Source organism: Garra rufa, chromosome 20 (assembly GCF_049309525.1).
Source record: "Garra rufa chromosome 20, GarRuf1.0, whole genome shotgun sequence".
In the NCBI taxonomy this organism is placed as follows: domain Eukaryota; kingdom Metazoa; phylum Chordata; class Actinopteri; order Cypriniformes; family Cyprinidae; genus Garra; species Garra rufa.
In genome coordinates this window covers 30,833,155-30,848,184 of record NC_133380.1, presented here as the reverse complement: position 1 = coordinate 30,848,184, position 15,030 = coordinate 30,833,155, and the positions used below count along the sequence as shown (strand labels likewise).

Genomic DNA, 15,030 nt, shown 5'->3' with positions numbered 1-15,030 from the left:
TTTTGAGTGCTCTAGTTCCTCCAACAGTCACTTAACTGAGCAAACAGTTCTGACTCGGACCAAAGACAGACAAGCCACTGATATGCAAATGTATTAAGCGAGCACTTAAAGTTCCCATATTGTCAAAACTGAAATTTCCTGGCTTTTTTCATGATAACTGAGGTCTAGGAGCTATGTAACTACTAATTTCAAAACAGTCAATCTACAGTAAAATGCACACAGCCTGAATAAAGTAGCTGTGCCTTTTCACGAGCTACTGTGACTTCCATAACAATGTTACCAATGCACCACCCAGAGCACCAACCACCATCCTACCCTCCTTTTGCCAAACCGCCAGACAACATCGCATCCATGCCATTGCTGAGCAACAACAACACGGAAACAATTCGATAAAGTGCTGTTTGATGGATGTCTGGAACTACTACATTGCACCGGCTTCTAAACAACATTAATATACGAGACCAGTGGCACGTCAACTTTAGCCTCTTTCACACAGTGATTCCGGAAATGGATAATGTGTCCGATGATTTGTTCCAGAATTGTTTGATTTGGTTCATTCACACAGTGATTCCGGAAATGGATAATGTGTCCGATGATTTGTTCCAGAATTGTTTGATTTGGTTCATTCACACAGTGATTTTCAGGAATCCGTGCGAGCTTTACACACAACCCGTAAAGATCCTGTAAAGACATGTGACATTTGGATGTGACGTGTAATGCAACACGTACATTGCACTAAACTGAAACTAAACTGGTGAACGATAGAGATAGTGAGGAGCTCCCTGATCGCTGCTTCATTCCAGTTTGCACATATTGTTTCGTCGTGAAGAGTTATCACTACAATGCAGTCTTTAAGGCATTGGTCCTGGCATTTGTTCACACAGTGCTCATTCCAGGACTGATCCTGGCAATGTTACTAGGTCCCCAACCCAGGATCGTTCCCAGAATCAATCCTGGGACGTGTTTGCGTTCACACAGAAGGCAACTTTCCAGCAATTTTCCAGAATCAACGTGCAGTGTGAAAGGGACTTTACTAAAGCAATAGTTATGTAGCTTACTGCATTTGGTGTTTGAAAAAAAACATGAATTACCATTCTGAAACATCCTGTTGAGTATCACCGAGCCACAGCAGGCTACAACATACATGACACTAGTTACCTGTGGTTGGCCTGGCCGTGCTTCACTCAAAAAACAGGCCAATCAGAAGAGAGGCTTTTGAATATTAATTAAACTGGCCAAAAATGACCTGGTCTTGACAGAGCTCCTAAGAGAGGAGCTGTAAAAAGATATTGAGTGGTTTTTGGCACTTACACCACAAATATATATTCTTAAGGGCATCAACAGCTAAAATAAACCTCCAGAAAGGTGTACAATATGTGACCTTTGGGCCAAATACAAGTTTATGCTTTTTCATTATGTAAAAAAGTGAGCTGATGAAGACGTTTATTCACTTTATATGCTTTAGACATGCAAAACATCCACAGTTCACATCATTTTTGGGTGCTTTAATAATATAATTGCATATATGAAACGTCATTATGTGATTACGTAAACAAACTAGTGAATTGAACCAGCAATTGCCTGAGACTCTGGATTACAGGTAATAATGTTATAAATAATATTCAGTTTTTCTTGCACAGGCTGATTGTTTTGCTTCATAAGACCTCAGTACATCATCAGGAGCCACAGAATATATTCATTTAGTGTTCCCTTACACTTTTTACCTCTAAGTAGTTAAAGTAGTTGTGGAGTTGCATTTTATGAATCACCAAGCACCACAGTTTCAGATAAAAATCTTCTTTACTGTCTTGCTGAACATCTTGAATGTCCTGAGGGTGAGTAAATTGACATTTGTATTTTTATTTTTGGGTGAACTATCCCTCCATGCATATCGTGTTGTGTCTTTTAAAAATGTTTGACAAAGATTTGTTTTAAAGACATCTTTAAAAAGATATTCTCGATCAGGGTTGTAATAGTTTCTGTTGTGTGACAGCTGAAAGGCTCGGATCTGGACTTAACTATCGTGCGAGGGGCTGCCGTCTCCAGAGCCCCTCTGACCACTGCAGCTTGCGCTTACGTCAACCTCAGAGTCACGCTCAAGGACAAACAGCAAGGTACGTCAACGGCTTTAGTTAAGACACAATTACAAGTGACCTTTTGTGAGCGAATGCTTTTGTAAGCATTGACGTACCTTTGTTTTTAGTGAAGTGACGAAAAGGACACATGTAATAGAGTGTGGTTCTGCTCCACTGTCTGCGCTGTAAACACATGTTGTTCTCATTCAGAGCCATGTTTACTTATCTCCATTCATGTTTCTCTCAGAGGGCGTAGTTCTGCTGGAGAATCCAAAAGGTGATAACATACTGGACGTGGAGCGGCTCAAGACGGTTTGCTGCAGTGTTTTTGGACTCAACGGTGCACCTGTGACCATATTTCATGGGAAGACAGGTGAGATCTGGCTCAAGGTTCAGACTTTGGACAAAAACTTCCAGAATGGTTTGGTGGTTATGTTAGTGGTACTGATATTGGGTTTTCAGTGACATGTTTTGAGTGACCAGTATACTGATATAGCACAGTAACTAGCAGTTTTGACTCAGTGTATGTACAGATTCCACAAATGTGGAAGCCATGTTTTTTTTTTTTATTAAGTTAGTGCACTCATATTCAGCTTATGATTTTTTTTTGTTAATAATTAGGAATAATGGCATGGTTTCAGTTAGGTCAGCTGAACCCTTGTGTGCCAGGGTTTATTTATTTGGCCATCCATTCTTGTTTGGATTTTAGTCAAGCAGTTGAGTGTGTTTTTAATCAGGTCACTGATTCATGAACTGGTCAGTGTTTAGTTGTCTATGTGTGTTTGGTATTTAGTGTGCATTCTCTTCATCTGAATTTTTCCACACTTGTAGAGAGTGTCACGATACCAACATTTGAGTAATTTGAAGTGCTTTTCAGATTTAACATAAGCAGACAGGTTTGAATGCAGCTGAATTGAGTTGGTACTCTAGTATTATAAGACTGTAAGACTCTTACTTTGTATAGTTTCAGTATTGACTTCATAGTGAAGTGCTGGTCATTTAGATTTCTTAAAACAGTTGGAAGGGCAAACATGAAACTCATCCTCTGAAGGTGCTAGAAACACACTTTCAGTTATACTTGTGTTTGTGTCTTTCAGTGCTGAATGCCCAGACTGACCTGATGTCCCTGAGCGGGCAAACGCTGACGGTGACCTCGGGTTCGAGTCCTGCGGACGTGAGCAGCTCAGACTCTCTGCTGTGTCCATATGTCAACCTGCAACTCATGAACGCCAGTCCAGCAGGTGAGTTTTTACTCTTCAGTCATGCCATTTGTTCTTGTTCCACTGAGTGAGCAGTATCATACTCACTCTCTCACACACACACTCACACAGACTGTAACCTTGTTCTACCCCTATGGAGACCTCAGTTAGTCTGTCAGAGGATCTACAATAAAGATACTGCACAGTGTCATATGATTACCTCACTTTGGCCTAATCACATAAAAAAAGACAATCAAATGATTCATTTTTATATTCTAAGAGAAAAATGTGTCCTAGATTGCAAAAGAAAAGCTGATTGTATGTAATTCATTCAAGACATAAGTAAGTATTGATTAATTTTTTTTTTTTTCTAAATTAAATGAAATGAAAAAAAAAAATACATACTATAGTTAACTCAAACCAAAAAAAAAGTTTTTTCATTTCTCATTGTAATTTAGTTTAACATGATGTAAAAATAGAAAATTAATAAAAACCATTTAGACATTTGTGACTCTGGATCACAAAACCAGTCGTAAGTAGCACAGGTATATTTGTAGCAATAGCAAAAAATACATTGTATAGGTCGAAAATAATAGATTTTTGCCAAAAAATCATTAGGATATTAAGTAAAGATCATGTTCCATAAAGATATTTTGTACATTTCCTACCATAAAGATATCAAAACTTAATTTTTAATTAGTAATATGCATTGCTAAGAACAATGTTCTCAATATTTGGATTTTTTTTTTTTTGCACCCTCAGATTCTATCTAAACCATACATTAATGTAAAGCTTATTTATTCAGCTTTCAAATGGTGTATAAATTGATTTTTTTTTTTTTTTTATTTGGTTTTGTGGTCCAGGGTCACATTTAACAATATATAGTAAAATGACAAAAACACACAACAAAATTAATAAAAAAGTAAGTAAAAAAAAAAATAAAGCATTTTATTTTGTATATTTTTCTGCTTTCATGTTAGCTTTGTTGTGTTTTTGTTTGTTTTTCTTAGTTTTTGTTTTAAATGTGTATGTAGTTTTAATTAATGTTTATTTTAGTTTTAGTTGTAGTTACCCTAGTGAAAAATAAATATGCTAAAATTTAAATGAATTTACATTTATTTATGCTAAGTATACTACAAATACACTGTACTTTTGGTATACTAAATTGGTATATTTAAAGTCTGCTAAATTGAAACAACTAATTTTGTACTTCATGCCCTTTAATTGTGCGGAAGTAGTGCTGACGTCCAACTAAAGATATACTTAAAGTATACTTCCAATAGTTCCACTTTGGAACAATCAAATATACTTAAGTACACTTTAAATATTTTACATTTAAAGGTCAATATTGTTTAAAAATCGTACAGTCTTCATCAATGGTGACATTAAAACATATTTCAGGCCTAATATTAAGAAATGTGCATTGTGCACAAGTAGTACTCCAAATAAAATTTAATTACAATTTTTATATCAGTAAGTCCTGAGCGATATGTCAGTAGTTATATTAATAGACTTGAACTATACTTAGTACAAAATAAATGCATTTTAAATCTGATACTTTTTTTACTAGGGTAAACTAAATGAAAATGTGAAATGTTGCCTTGTTAACTAGCTGAAATATCCACTGAAATGTTTTTTTTTTTTTTTTTTTAAACTAACTGAAACAACTCTAGAAATAGCAATTAAAAACTAATTCAAAATATTAGTAAAAACTATAAAAGTATGACAGTGATACCAAAATAACACTGGTCACAAATGATCTTTTATTTCATTTTGGATGCTCTTTTTGAATGTAGCTGTTCATACAGTACATATTGTTCCTAGCTGATTCAGTTGGGGCACATTCTTCAGATTGTGAAAATGATCTATTTTAAAACATTTATCACGTGTCCTGAAGAAAGATCTCATCACCACCTTGATCAAGAGGATGTTTTTCATTGCGTTTGATCAGAGCAGGTTGAATGATCTGAAAAGTGGGTGGGACACATTATAAACCTGGCTTATGAATATTAATAAGATTATATAACACTAACCCAGCAGTCAAAACTGATTTGCTGGTAAATGAGTGCTAGCCATATTAGGATGACATTTTACAGATTGGGCCTTTGTTCGTTTTGAGCTGTGCTGTTCAGTCTTAAAGCTAATGTTTCACAACTACGATTGCTGTTTTCTGTGTTTTTGCACTGCAGTCAATCTGTTTTTAAAACTAATTTAAGCATTTTGTTGTTGTTGTTGTAATTGGGGCAGTAGTGTGTGTTTTTCAGGCTTGTGTGTGTTTGTCCCGTAGAGTGTCAGACTGGAGACGTGGCCACACTGCTCTTAATGAACCCAGAGGGGAAAAACGCCTTACAGTTCCCTGATCTGCTGCATGAAACGGCTAAAGTCTTCGGCCTGAGAGGAAGGAAACTGATGCTTTACATGAATGAAGATCTTACAGAAGGTGAGGAACACACCACTGGATCAGTACAATGTGTACTTTAATCCAGAGCAGGAGATTCACTAAAGTCTCAGTGCATTCAACATACCAGCAACAAACCTGGAAGTCCTTCGTTCATCTTCAGAAAACTAATTAAGATATTTTTTAAGAAATCCAAGAGCTTTCTGACCCTGCATAGACAGCAATGCAACTGACATGTTCAAGGCCCAAAAAGGTAGTAAGGGCATCATTAAAATAGTCCATGTGACATCAGTGGTTCAACCGTAATGTTATGAAACTATGAGAATACTTTTTGTGTGCAAAGAAAACAAAAATATATAATAAGATGCATTCTGGACAGTCTTTATAAACATGTTTAAGATTTCAACAGAGAGGATGACTCAGCCTTACTTATTTAAACCAGAATATACAGACGATGAGCTAAAAGAGATGGATGGTCAGCAAGCTCTCAAGTTTTATCAAAAGTATCTTAATTTGCGTTCTTAAGATGAGCAAAAGTCTTACGGGTTTAAAACAACAAGAGGATGAGTAATTAATGACAGAATTTTAAATGGGTGAATTATCCCTTAAAGAAGTTAGTAAAGCTCATCATCTTACATATGTGAGCTATTTTTGAGTGAAATGAGACTGGAAACAAAAAATAGAGCAGTTTGATTTCATCAATCAGAAATTGTTATGCCCTAAACTGTCTGAAAATGAAGAAGAACTGGGCTGAAAGGAAAGTTGTTTTTAAGCTTCAAGTAAACAGTCAGTAATGCAGAACAAATATATGAATGATACACGATACACAATCACCGTATCTGACAGCAGCATCCATCATTTAAGCGAATATTCAGATACTAGACAAAAGTCTTCACATATACAATAAACCACACACACAATATATATATATATATATTTGAGCCATACAAGTGAACTAATAGTATTGTTTATTGTGAATTCAAAACAGCATTTCTGTGAAGGTAAATGAGATTTAATTACAGATACAATATCAGCTTTAAAATTACTGGATGAACGTTAAGGAAACAGAAAAATTATATAATACACAGCAATATGTTTAGCAATATTTGGTGAAAAATACTTAATGCATAATAAGTTATTTAATACATAAAAAAATTAATTAAATATAACACACATTTCAGTTTCATCCAATCTCATGTTAATCTTACCTATAGAGTAGCACTGCATCCTTCATATCTCCAGAAAGTCTTTAGTTTTATCATACTTGCAAAAGAAAGATACAGCTTTACGAAGATTGATGAGCGCTCCCATTGCCAACAAAACGCATACATTTGATGCCGTTTCACTTACAGATCTGGCCATTAAAAATGCGTCTATTTTCACGCGGCAGCCTGCAATTCGGCACGCGAGGCCACGCGTCATGCCGCAGCGGCTTTTTTAGATTTTTTTACAACGTGGTTGCACTTCATACAATATCCACCAGGTGGCGCAAGGAACAACATTCTGTAGCCAAACCCTGCACAAAGAGGGATATTTGGACAGTATTTACGTCTGTATTTCATTCTGTATGTAACGGCAAAGTATTTATAATTTCGTTTCTTTTTTATTAAGGTAATTTAGAAAAAAAAAGTTTGGAGCATTTTTGTTCGTTAAACGTAAGCTTTTTGTTTCTTAAAGACCAAGCGGCAGACAGTGAGTTTACCTACTCTGTTTTTCAATTTGCCTTCTCAAATCACGAATTGGCTAAAATAAAATCCATAGATGTAAAACAAAAGATTTAAATACTAAGAGATATAAATGTGTGCTATTAGGTGCCAATCGTTTGTGCGGAGAGTGCAAAACACATTTTTAGGACATGAAGGATCAAGCTCGATCAGTTACATTTTTTTCAGTGGAAAATATGTAACCACTATTTTTTGTCAGACATGATAAATAAATATGTAGAAAGACTTAAATTACTACTTAACGAAAAAAAACGAGGATTTGAGGAGGACTGTTAACTGCATCATCACTGACTCAGAAAACAGTAGTTTCTAAATAAATAATTAAAATATCTCCTTACTGTTTGACAGTCAAGGTATTTACTTGTTCCAGTGTTTTGTGGCAAGCTTTAAACAAGGAACCCTTCCAAGCTGTGCTGAACGTGCGCTCAATGCTGCTGACAGGACCGTGTTTCCACCAGCGCTGCAAGTTTTTTTTTAATCACCACTGAATGTTAAAACATAATTTTAGCCCGCATTTGATCTTTGACGGATTAAAATGCAGGGCTATACGTCTTAAAAGTGTAACATGGAAATATAATGGATGTACTGCGAAAAAAGTTTTATACTCGACAGTAAGTACGTTTACATGGACAACAATATTCCGATTTTAACGCGATTAAATACTCTGATTAAGAAGTAACCATGTAAAATGATATATTTTAATTAATTTAATCCGACTAAAGTCATATTTTGAGTAAACACAAATCGAATTAAGACAGGTGGAGTATTCCTATTTTAGTCGCATTATGGAAGACATGTACACACCTTAATCACACTATTCCCCTTGTGTAGGATTTTTCGCCATATTTTGTGACAGGATACACAAATGCTGCGCTCCAGGCAGGTTTTTGAGCTCGTAAATCACGTCTTCAAAGAACTTTGTAGCGTTCCAAGCAAGTCACGCCAAGAATTTATTATTTTTATAGTATTAATAATTTGATTGCAACGTTAAATTGTCCTAAATATTACTCTATTTTTCCACCGTGTGCCACTTGCATAAACACCGCACCCCTTTATTGTTGTTTCTTGGGCTAAGTCATGTCAGAACTGGGAACTGGGAGTGCGTCGATCTAGTACGAGTTCACGGGTGGGAATTCACGGTTTTAACTGCCGTTCCAGTGCACTTTCACTGGTAGAAGTTTGGAAAAACACGGGTAACGGGTTGCCTGGAACGCGGCATAACGCTCTCAGTTGGTCGCGCTTTAGTTTCATTTTTATTTATTTATTTGTTTCTTCAACATGGGCTTAATCAAAGCTCATTGTTGATAAATAGTTTGTCTGTTATCATAATGTATTGTTTTATGGAAACGTATTTAACATTCAACCCCCTTTTGTGCATATTTGTTAGTAGGCCTAGTTATTTTAATTTTGTGAACGGGATTTCCGCTATTGTAATGTCTAGGATGCTTTTCACTTTTACTTTTGAATTCATGATCTTGGTTTTGCTTACATATTGGCTACACCTATCAATTTTAAGATTAAAACAAATTCTTAAAAGATGGATTTGTTATTTTTAATTAAACAGCATAACAAAAATAAAATAAAACTAACTTATATAGCATTTATTAACAAAAACTAATAAGACGAGGCACTCCATCACATGCTGTGTTATACGCCGACTAAACAATTTATTACAGGGCGCGCAAACACTGAGCAATCAAAATAATTAATTTAAAAATAACAATAAATAGCAAGTACAAAATTACAAAATACATTATAAAATTCAATATTTTAAAGCCACAGCAAATGAAGATTTACATGTTTGAGAGGTAGCTCGTCTTTTTCATACCATTTATACAATTTTAGATACACTTGATTTTATTGATTTGTGCAAGAGGAGAAATATAAACTATAGTTTAGAGTGTAAAAAAATTATTTGATGTATTATTGTGAGTAGTAGTAGTATTTCCTTTTATTTCATTTTGTGCTGTACATTATGATGTCGCGCTGCCCAATGAAGTTTTTTTTTTTTTTTAATACATAAAAGGAAAGGGAACCATTTAGATTTGGCCTAATGTCAATGTAAGTACTATACCCTAGTATTATAATCCTAATATTAAAAATAATGTCAACAAATAAACAGAAGGATCATTTTTCAAAACAATAAGGCTTTTATTATGTGACTGACAATGGATACAATTGTTCAGTATCACAAGTGCTCCAGTGAGTTCTGCAAGTTTTTAAACATATATATTTTTTTACTTTTTACTTTTTAAAAAAGTGGAAAAGTTGTTCTTCTATTTCGGAGAAGTTCGTTAAGTCTGTCTCTTATCAGCTTCCAGTCACGAACTGCGGGGTTGAATCTCCGACCAACAGCATCTGAAAGTGCTTGACGAAGGTTGTTGGGTAGTGCATTTTTCCCCCTGGAGCCGTCAAAGTTAACAGAACCTGCCCAGTTCTGATAAAGGTTGAGGGGAATTAACCTTTTAAACAAAAGAACAGCGAAACGATCTGCCCTTGGTTTCCCGTCTGGTCCTGTTGATTCCAGATACAGTTTATTCTCGGTCTCTACTGAAACATGATTTAAATGTACATCTGGAAGGATTACTCCCTGCATGAGAGACCGGCGAATACGATGATGGTGATGAGAATGGGAGGTGTTTGTTGGTGTTTCAGGCAATCTCAAATGGAATGATGTCATGATGGAAGGAGAAACCCGTGAATAATCTTGATTCGGCGAATTTTCATTATGGAGCATCGGATTCGTCACCACTGGGTTGTTGGTTAATCCTTCTGATGTTGAGCCCGCTAACGAATGATCTGGGCTGGTTTGTAGGTTGAGCGTCCGGACAGTCAGTGGTGTAGAGGCTGCAGCAGGAACACCGAAATCAGCATCAACCAGGTGCGCTGACAGCGAATGGTCTTCGCGAGCAGACTGAGGAGATGACCACATCTCAAAAGGCTGTTGGCAGTCCATTGGAGTATCCGCCGACGTTGAAGGAACATTGGCAGAAATGTCTGTGGATGTGGATTGATCCGCTGTCGAAGGATGAGTTTTCTCACTGAAACGCGCCTCCAACAAACCAATCCGTGCCTCTAAATTCAGAAGCCTTCTTGTGAATTCAGACATCTGTTCCTTGGAAACAGTGACTGCAGCAGGACATCTACGTTCAATTAGAACAGCCTGTAGATGGTAGCATTAAAATTAGTTTTGAATATGATGTTCACACCGCAGATAGGTATATGAGGCTGCTGCACATGGGGCTGCTTACATAAAAATAACTTATCAAATACCCACCGATTTCTTTTTTACAAGCCGGGTAGTCCCTGTTTTATTTTTGGTCTGTGGACTCTGCTTGTTCTCCTTGCCAGAATGCTATTGAGACAATATGTATGATGGTTAGCACACAACAAACATCTGAATGTACCAAAAAATTTAAGGCAGCGTTAGGCCAAAATACATTATAGACTACATACCTTTCGCTTGCTACTACAAGTGGGAGCGCTCCTTTTTGAATAAAATGCTGTGGCCTCCATTTCTTTCTCGCACAGTTAATACAAATGCACACAGTGACAATTTGTTAATAGGTCTATTTTATCAGTTGCTCACTTGCAGCCGATTTAAAAGACCGTAAAACGGCATGGGCGGCATGAACGTGACGTGGTCGATTTGTCCAATCACGGACGAGTTCATGAACGTGACGTCGACGATTTGTCCAATCACAGACTAGGTCCTGAATCAAAGCGCGGAATCCAAAACATATAGATGAAGACGTTCTGCTTTCTTGTAATTTGCTTGCTGCTTTCATTTTTACGTCACTGTTTAGATTTTATTCGCTGCTTGCAATGGCGATAACAATACAGTGCATCATTTCTCCCTGTTGAGCGCATTGCTGGACGATGTGTGTCAAATACATCCACGGTGCAATTAAGTACAACAACAGAAAAAGTGACTATAGTCATGCCACTATGTACAGTGGTTGAGGTCTAAAATGTTCTAATATTTGTTAAGTGATCATTTGCTTTACTATTTGTAAATTGTATACAATAAAAATATATTTTGTTCTGTAATTTGCTTGGCCTGACTTGGCTTTCATTAATGAAAAGAAAATGTAGTTGTTGTTATATTTGTCTTGAAAATATCGATATACCAACAACTATATTTTCTATATATTTTCATCTGTGTGCGTGCGTGCGCGTATATAGATAGATAGATAGATAGATAGATAGATAGATAGATAGATAGATAGATAGATAGATAGATAGATAGATAGATAGATAGATGAAAATAGAGAAAATATAGTTCAAGAACAAAATATAGAACAAAATGTGTACACACAAATGTTAATATACACTTTAAAAATATTAAATGATATCTGTTTAAAAAACTGTTTCACATGAAAAATATAATTTTATTGCATGTCGCGGTGTTATGTGTAGTTGAGTCAAAGAAGGCTACAGTTAGCCAGCTCTAGATCAGTGAGTCTCAAGCCACCCCCCTTCCCCTGGTTTGCATTTGTATAGCTCCAGTAATCATTTACATATAAAAGCTACACCGAGGCCAAGGTGACATGAATCATGGGGGGTGTCAGGTGCTAAGCCTTCCACATCAATTTTTGGCAGTTCCCTACAATTATCTGTGCTAACTGCGCATTCCTGTGAACAGCCATTAACCTGAAACTTCTGCGACAATTCACAGTGTCGTTAAATGACGAAAACCACTTTTTTCATGCAGTGTACATCGCAAAACCTCTAGTGTCTTCATGTACTGTATATTGAAGTTTAGACAGTTTGCAAGAATATTTAGTATCACTGGTGTGAAAATGCTGTTAGATGGCGGTGGAGTAAACGGGAGTTGAGACTGGCAGATCCAGCTATTTTAGGCTACTTTGAATTTAAAGTTCAGGTTGCATTGTCCGATAAAAAAAAAATAAAAATGATCAGAACTATCAGCACAGTATATAACACTAATCTGGTTGCACAATAGAAAGAAATATGCAAACACTAGCCATGAGCCGTGTCAATTTCGACACAAAGGGAAGTGGGAACTATTTGTTTTTTTCAGTTATTTTAAAAGTAGCAGTTAATGAGGCGATCAGCGGCAGTATAAAGAGCGAAATGTTTATGAATAGCCGAATGGGGATGGGGGGTGAATGCTGCCTGTTTTGCCTTGTAATCAACATTTTATTGAGACTGTTTTTGGGGGGGTCCAACTGTGTAGCATTCGGTTTAATTGCGGATTCAGCATTCAAATGCATGCCAGGGAAAAGGGGAAAGCTTTCCTCACACGCTCCACCTATGATACACCCTCTTATCACAAAACATTAGTGTCCACACCCCTGACACACTGTACGAATATATACAGTCCATCCATCTGTAAAGTCATCTCAAAATGACCAAAATCAGCAAGCTGCATTCCCAAGACATCAGGGTGATGAGGTCTGCTGGAAGTTCTACTCAAGAAATATCCCGACATCTGAAATCCATTGGTGTACACGCTACATTGAGCACTATCCGGAGACACTACAAAGAAAGATCATCACACAAACGTAATCCTCGCAAAATAACGGAGTAAGTTACCCACTGCATGACGCGAACACAAACACTGGCCTAAATACCGGTTAATGCTAAGTGGTGGTTATGCATAAACTGTCAAATGTTTAACTATTTTCTGTTTTGCCCTTGATTTTAGAGACATTGTCCTATCCATAGAGAATATCACTCATCAGAATGATGAACTGGTGTCATGTTCCGTGAAAAAACAGCTATGGCGTGACAGCGGAGTGGAAATAAGCGAGCGATCCATTCGGAGGATAAGGCAAAAGCTTGGGTGGAAGTATGGGAAAACTCAACATTGTCCCATGATCAGAGACAAAAATAAAGAGTTACGTCTCCAACAAGCCCAAAAATGGATTGCTGAGAAGGAGTCATTTCACGATGTAATTTTCACTGATGAAACAACAGTGGCTTTGGACCGCTTTGCCACCATGTCATTTCGTAGAAGTGGGAGACACGTGTCTAAACCAAAGCCAAAGCACCCGCTAAAAGTTCATGTTTGGGGAGCAATATCCAGACTGGGTCCGGGACCGATTGCAATCTTCGAAGGCATAATGGACCGGTCTTTCTTTGAAAATGCTATTGTAACAGAAACTGCTGCCCCATACATTAGGGAAAACTTCGGAGCACATCACCGTTTTTTCCAGGACAATGACCCGAAGCACACTGCTGCAGGCAGACTCATTGCTGAACAGGGTGTAAACTGGGTGAAGACTCCCGCCGAATCCCCCGACATGAATCCCATTGAAATGGTGTGGCATGCTCTGAAAGATTATATTCGAAAAGTAGCAAAACCAACTACAAAGTCTGACTTAATTGATGCCATAAATAAATTCTGGTTTGAGGAACTTACAGCAGTGGCATGCAACAAGTACATAAACAGACTGTTTAAAGTTCTTCCGGCTGTGGTGAAACATCAGGGTGGACATACTGGAATGTAACGATGTATAAAGTTGTTTAAAAATGTCTAAGCATTGGCAAAACTGTAAAATGAAAATAAAATGTACATTAATGATCACTTGAATAAATAAGCTTTTTTAACGTTGTTGTTCAGAATCTGCTGTTATCAAAAACATAAAATAATACTGATAATACTGATAAAAATGCATAAACACGAGTTTAATGCATAAATAAACCTGAGTGAGCATAGTAGCCCGGGATTATCAGAGATAGGTTTATTAATATTTCATTTTGAGTTAAGAAATTATTATATTAATTGTTATAGAAATTAATACAATATTACATAATTATATAGGCGTTGCTGTATATGCCAATGCTGTCTGTGCGCGATTTAGACAGCATTCACAAGTGTATCATGAATAAATATTACATGTATTTCCAATTAAAAAGCCCTACAAGAAACATTTCATGCATCACACACAGTCTTGTCCATTAACTGATCCTCTTTTTTTCCGTATTATTCGTTTATATCCATTATTTTCAACTTCATTTTGATCTCTTTACATAACATTCTGGGCTGCGTTTCGATTAATTTTAGTGCTTAAAAGCGTTTTCATTTTGTGAGCGTTCGTTATTGTTTCACGTGCCTTTCCCAAAAGTGCACTTAACACAATTGCAAATTGCAATTAATATACAAATCATTGAAGAGTGAATTATTCACGTAGTTTCATTTGGAAATAATTTATTGTCACACAGTGAAATAGGCCTACATTCCTTATATTAACTGATAGTATTTTTTTCCGTGTTGGTATTAATATTATTATCATTATCATTATTATTACTATTAGTAATAATATTACTATTAGCCAGTTATTATTGTATATATTTTTAGTTTCGTTTATATTCGTTTCCCCCACCCTTAATTTTGCTCTCTTTACTTAACGTTCATGTAAATGATACTGTAAATGCTTGACATATGCTATATGACTGAATTTTACTGGAATGTAGTTTAAAGGTTGAATTGAACATATTTTATTTTGTTTCGTCTAATTAATAGACTAGACTATATAATTACTAAACTGTTTTACTGAGGAATGCATCATTCACGTAGTTTCATTTGTAAATGAAAACATGCTAATTTATCGTCACACACGGGGAGAAATACAATCAAAAATTTTATTGGCATAATTGTCAGGTGT

General features: G+C 36.2%; 1 protein-coding gene and 1 long non-coding RNA gene across 2 annotated transcripts in view; one reads left to right on the top strand and one right to left on the bottom strand.

Annotated features, from left to right (window-relative positions):
* The window catches only part of LOC141293518 (isoleucine--tRNA ligase, cytoplasmic-like), a 96,334-nt gene extending 90,579 nt beyond the window's left edge, over positions 1 to 5,755 (top strand). Inside the window, exons 30-33 of the mRNA XM_073825548.1 lie at positions 1,994 to 2,114; positions 2,323 to 2,448; positions 3,173 to 3,316; positions 5,562 to 5,755. Coding sequence (XP_073681649.1) covers positions 1,994 to 2,114; positions 2,323 to 2,448; positions 3,173 to 3,316; positions 5,562 to 5,755 — 585 coding nt within the window. The remainder of the gene's footprint in view (positions 1 to 1,993; positions 2,115 to 2,322; positions 2,449 to 3,172; positions 3,317 to 5,561) is intronic.
* A 3,768-nt stretch (positions 5,756 to 9,523) lies between these two features.
* LOC141293793 (uncharacterized) lies at positions 9,524 to 11,546 on the bottom strand. The gene is made up of 2 exons (XR_012340820.1): positions 10,674 to 11,546; positions 9,524 to 10,559 (listed from the first exon to the last, which is right to left on the bottom strand). It is a non-coding gene; the product is annotated as an uncharacterized lncRNA (long non-coding RNA).
* Positions 11,547 to 15,030: the final 3,484 nt, after the last annotated feature.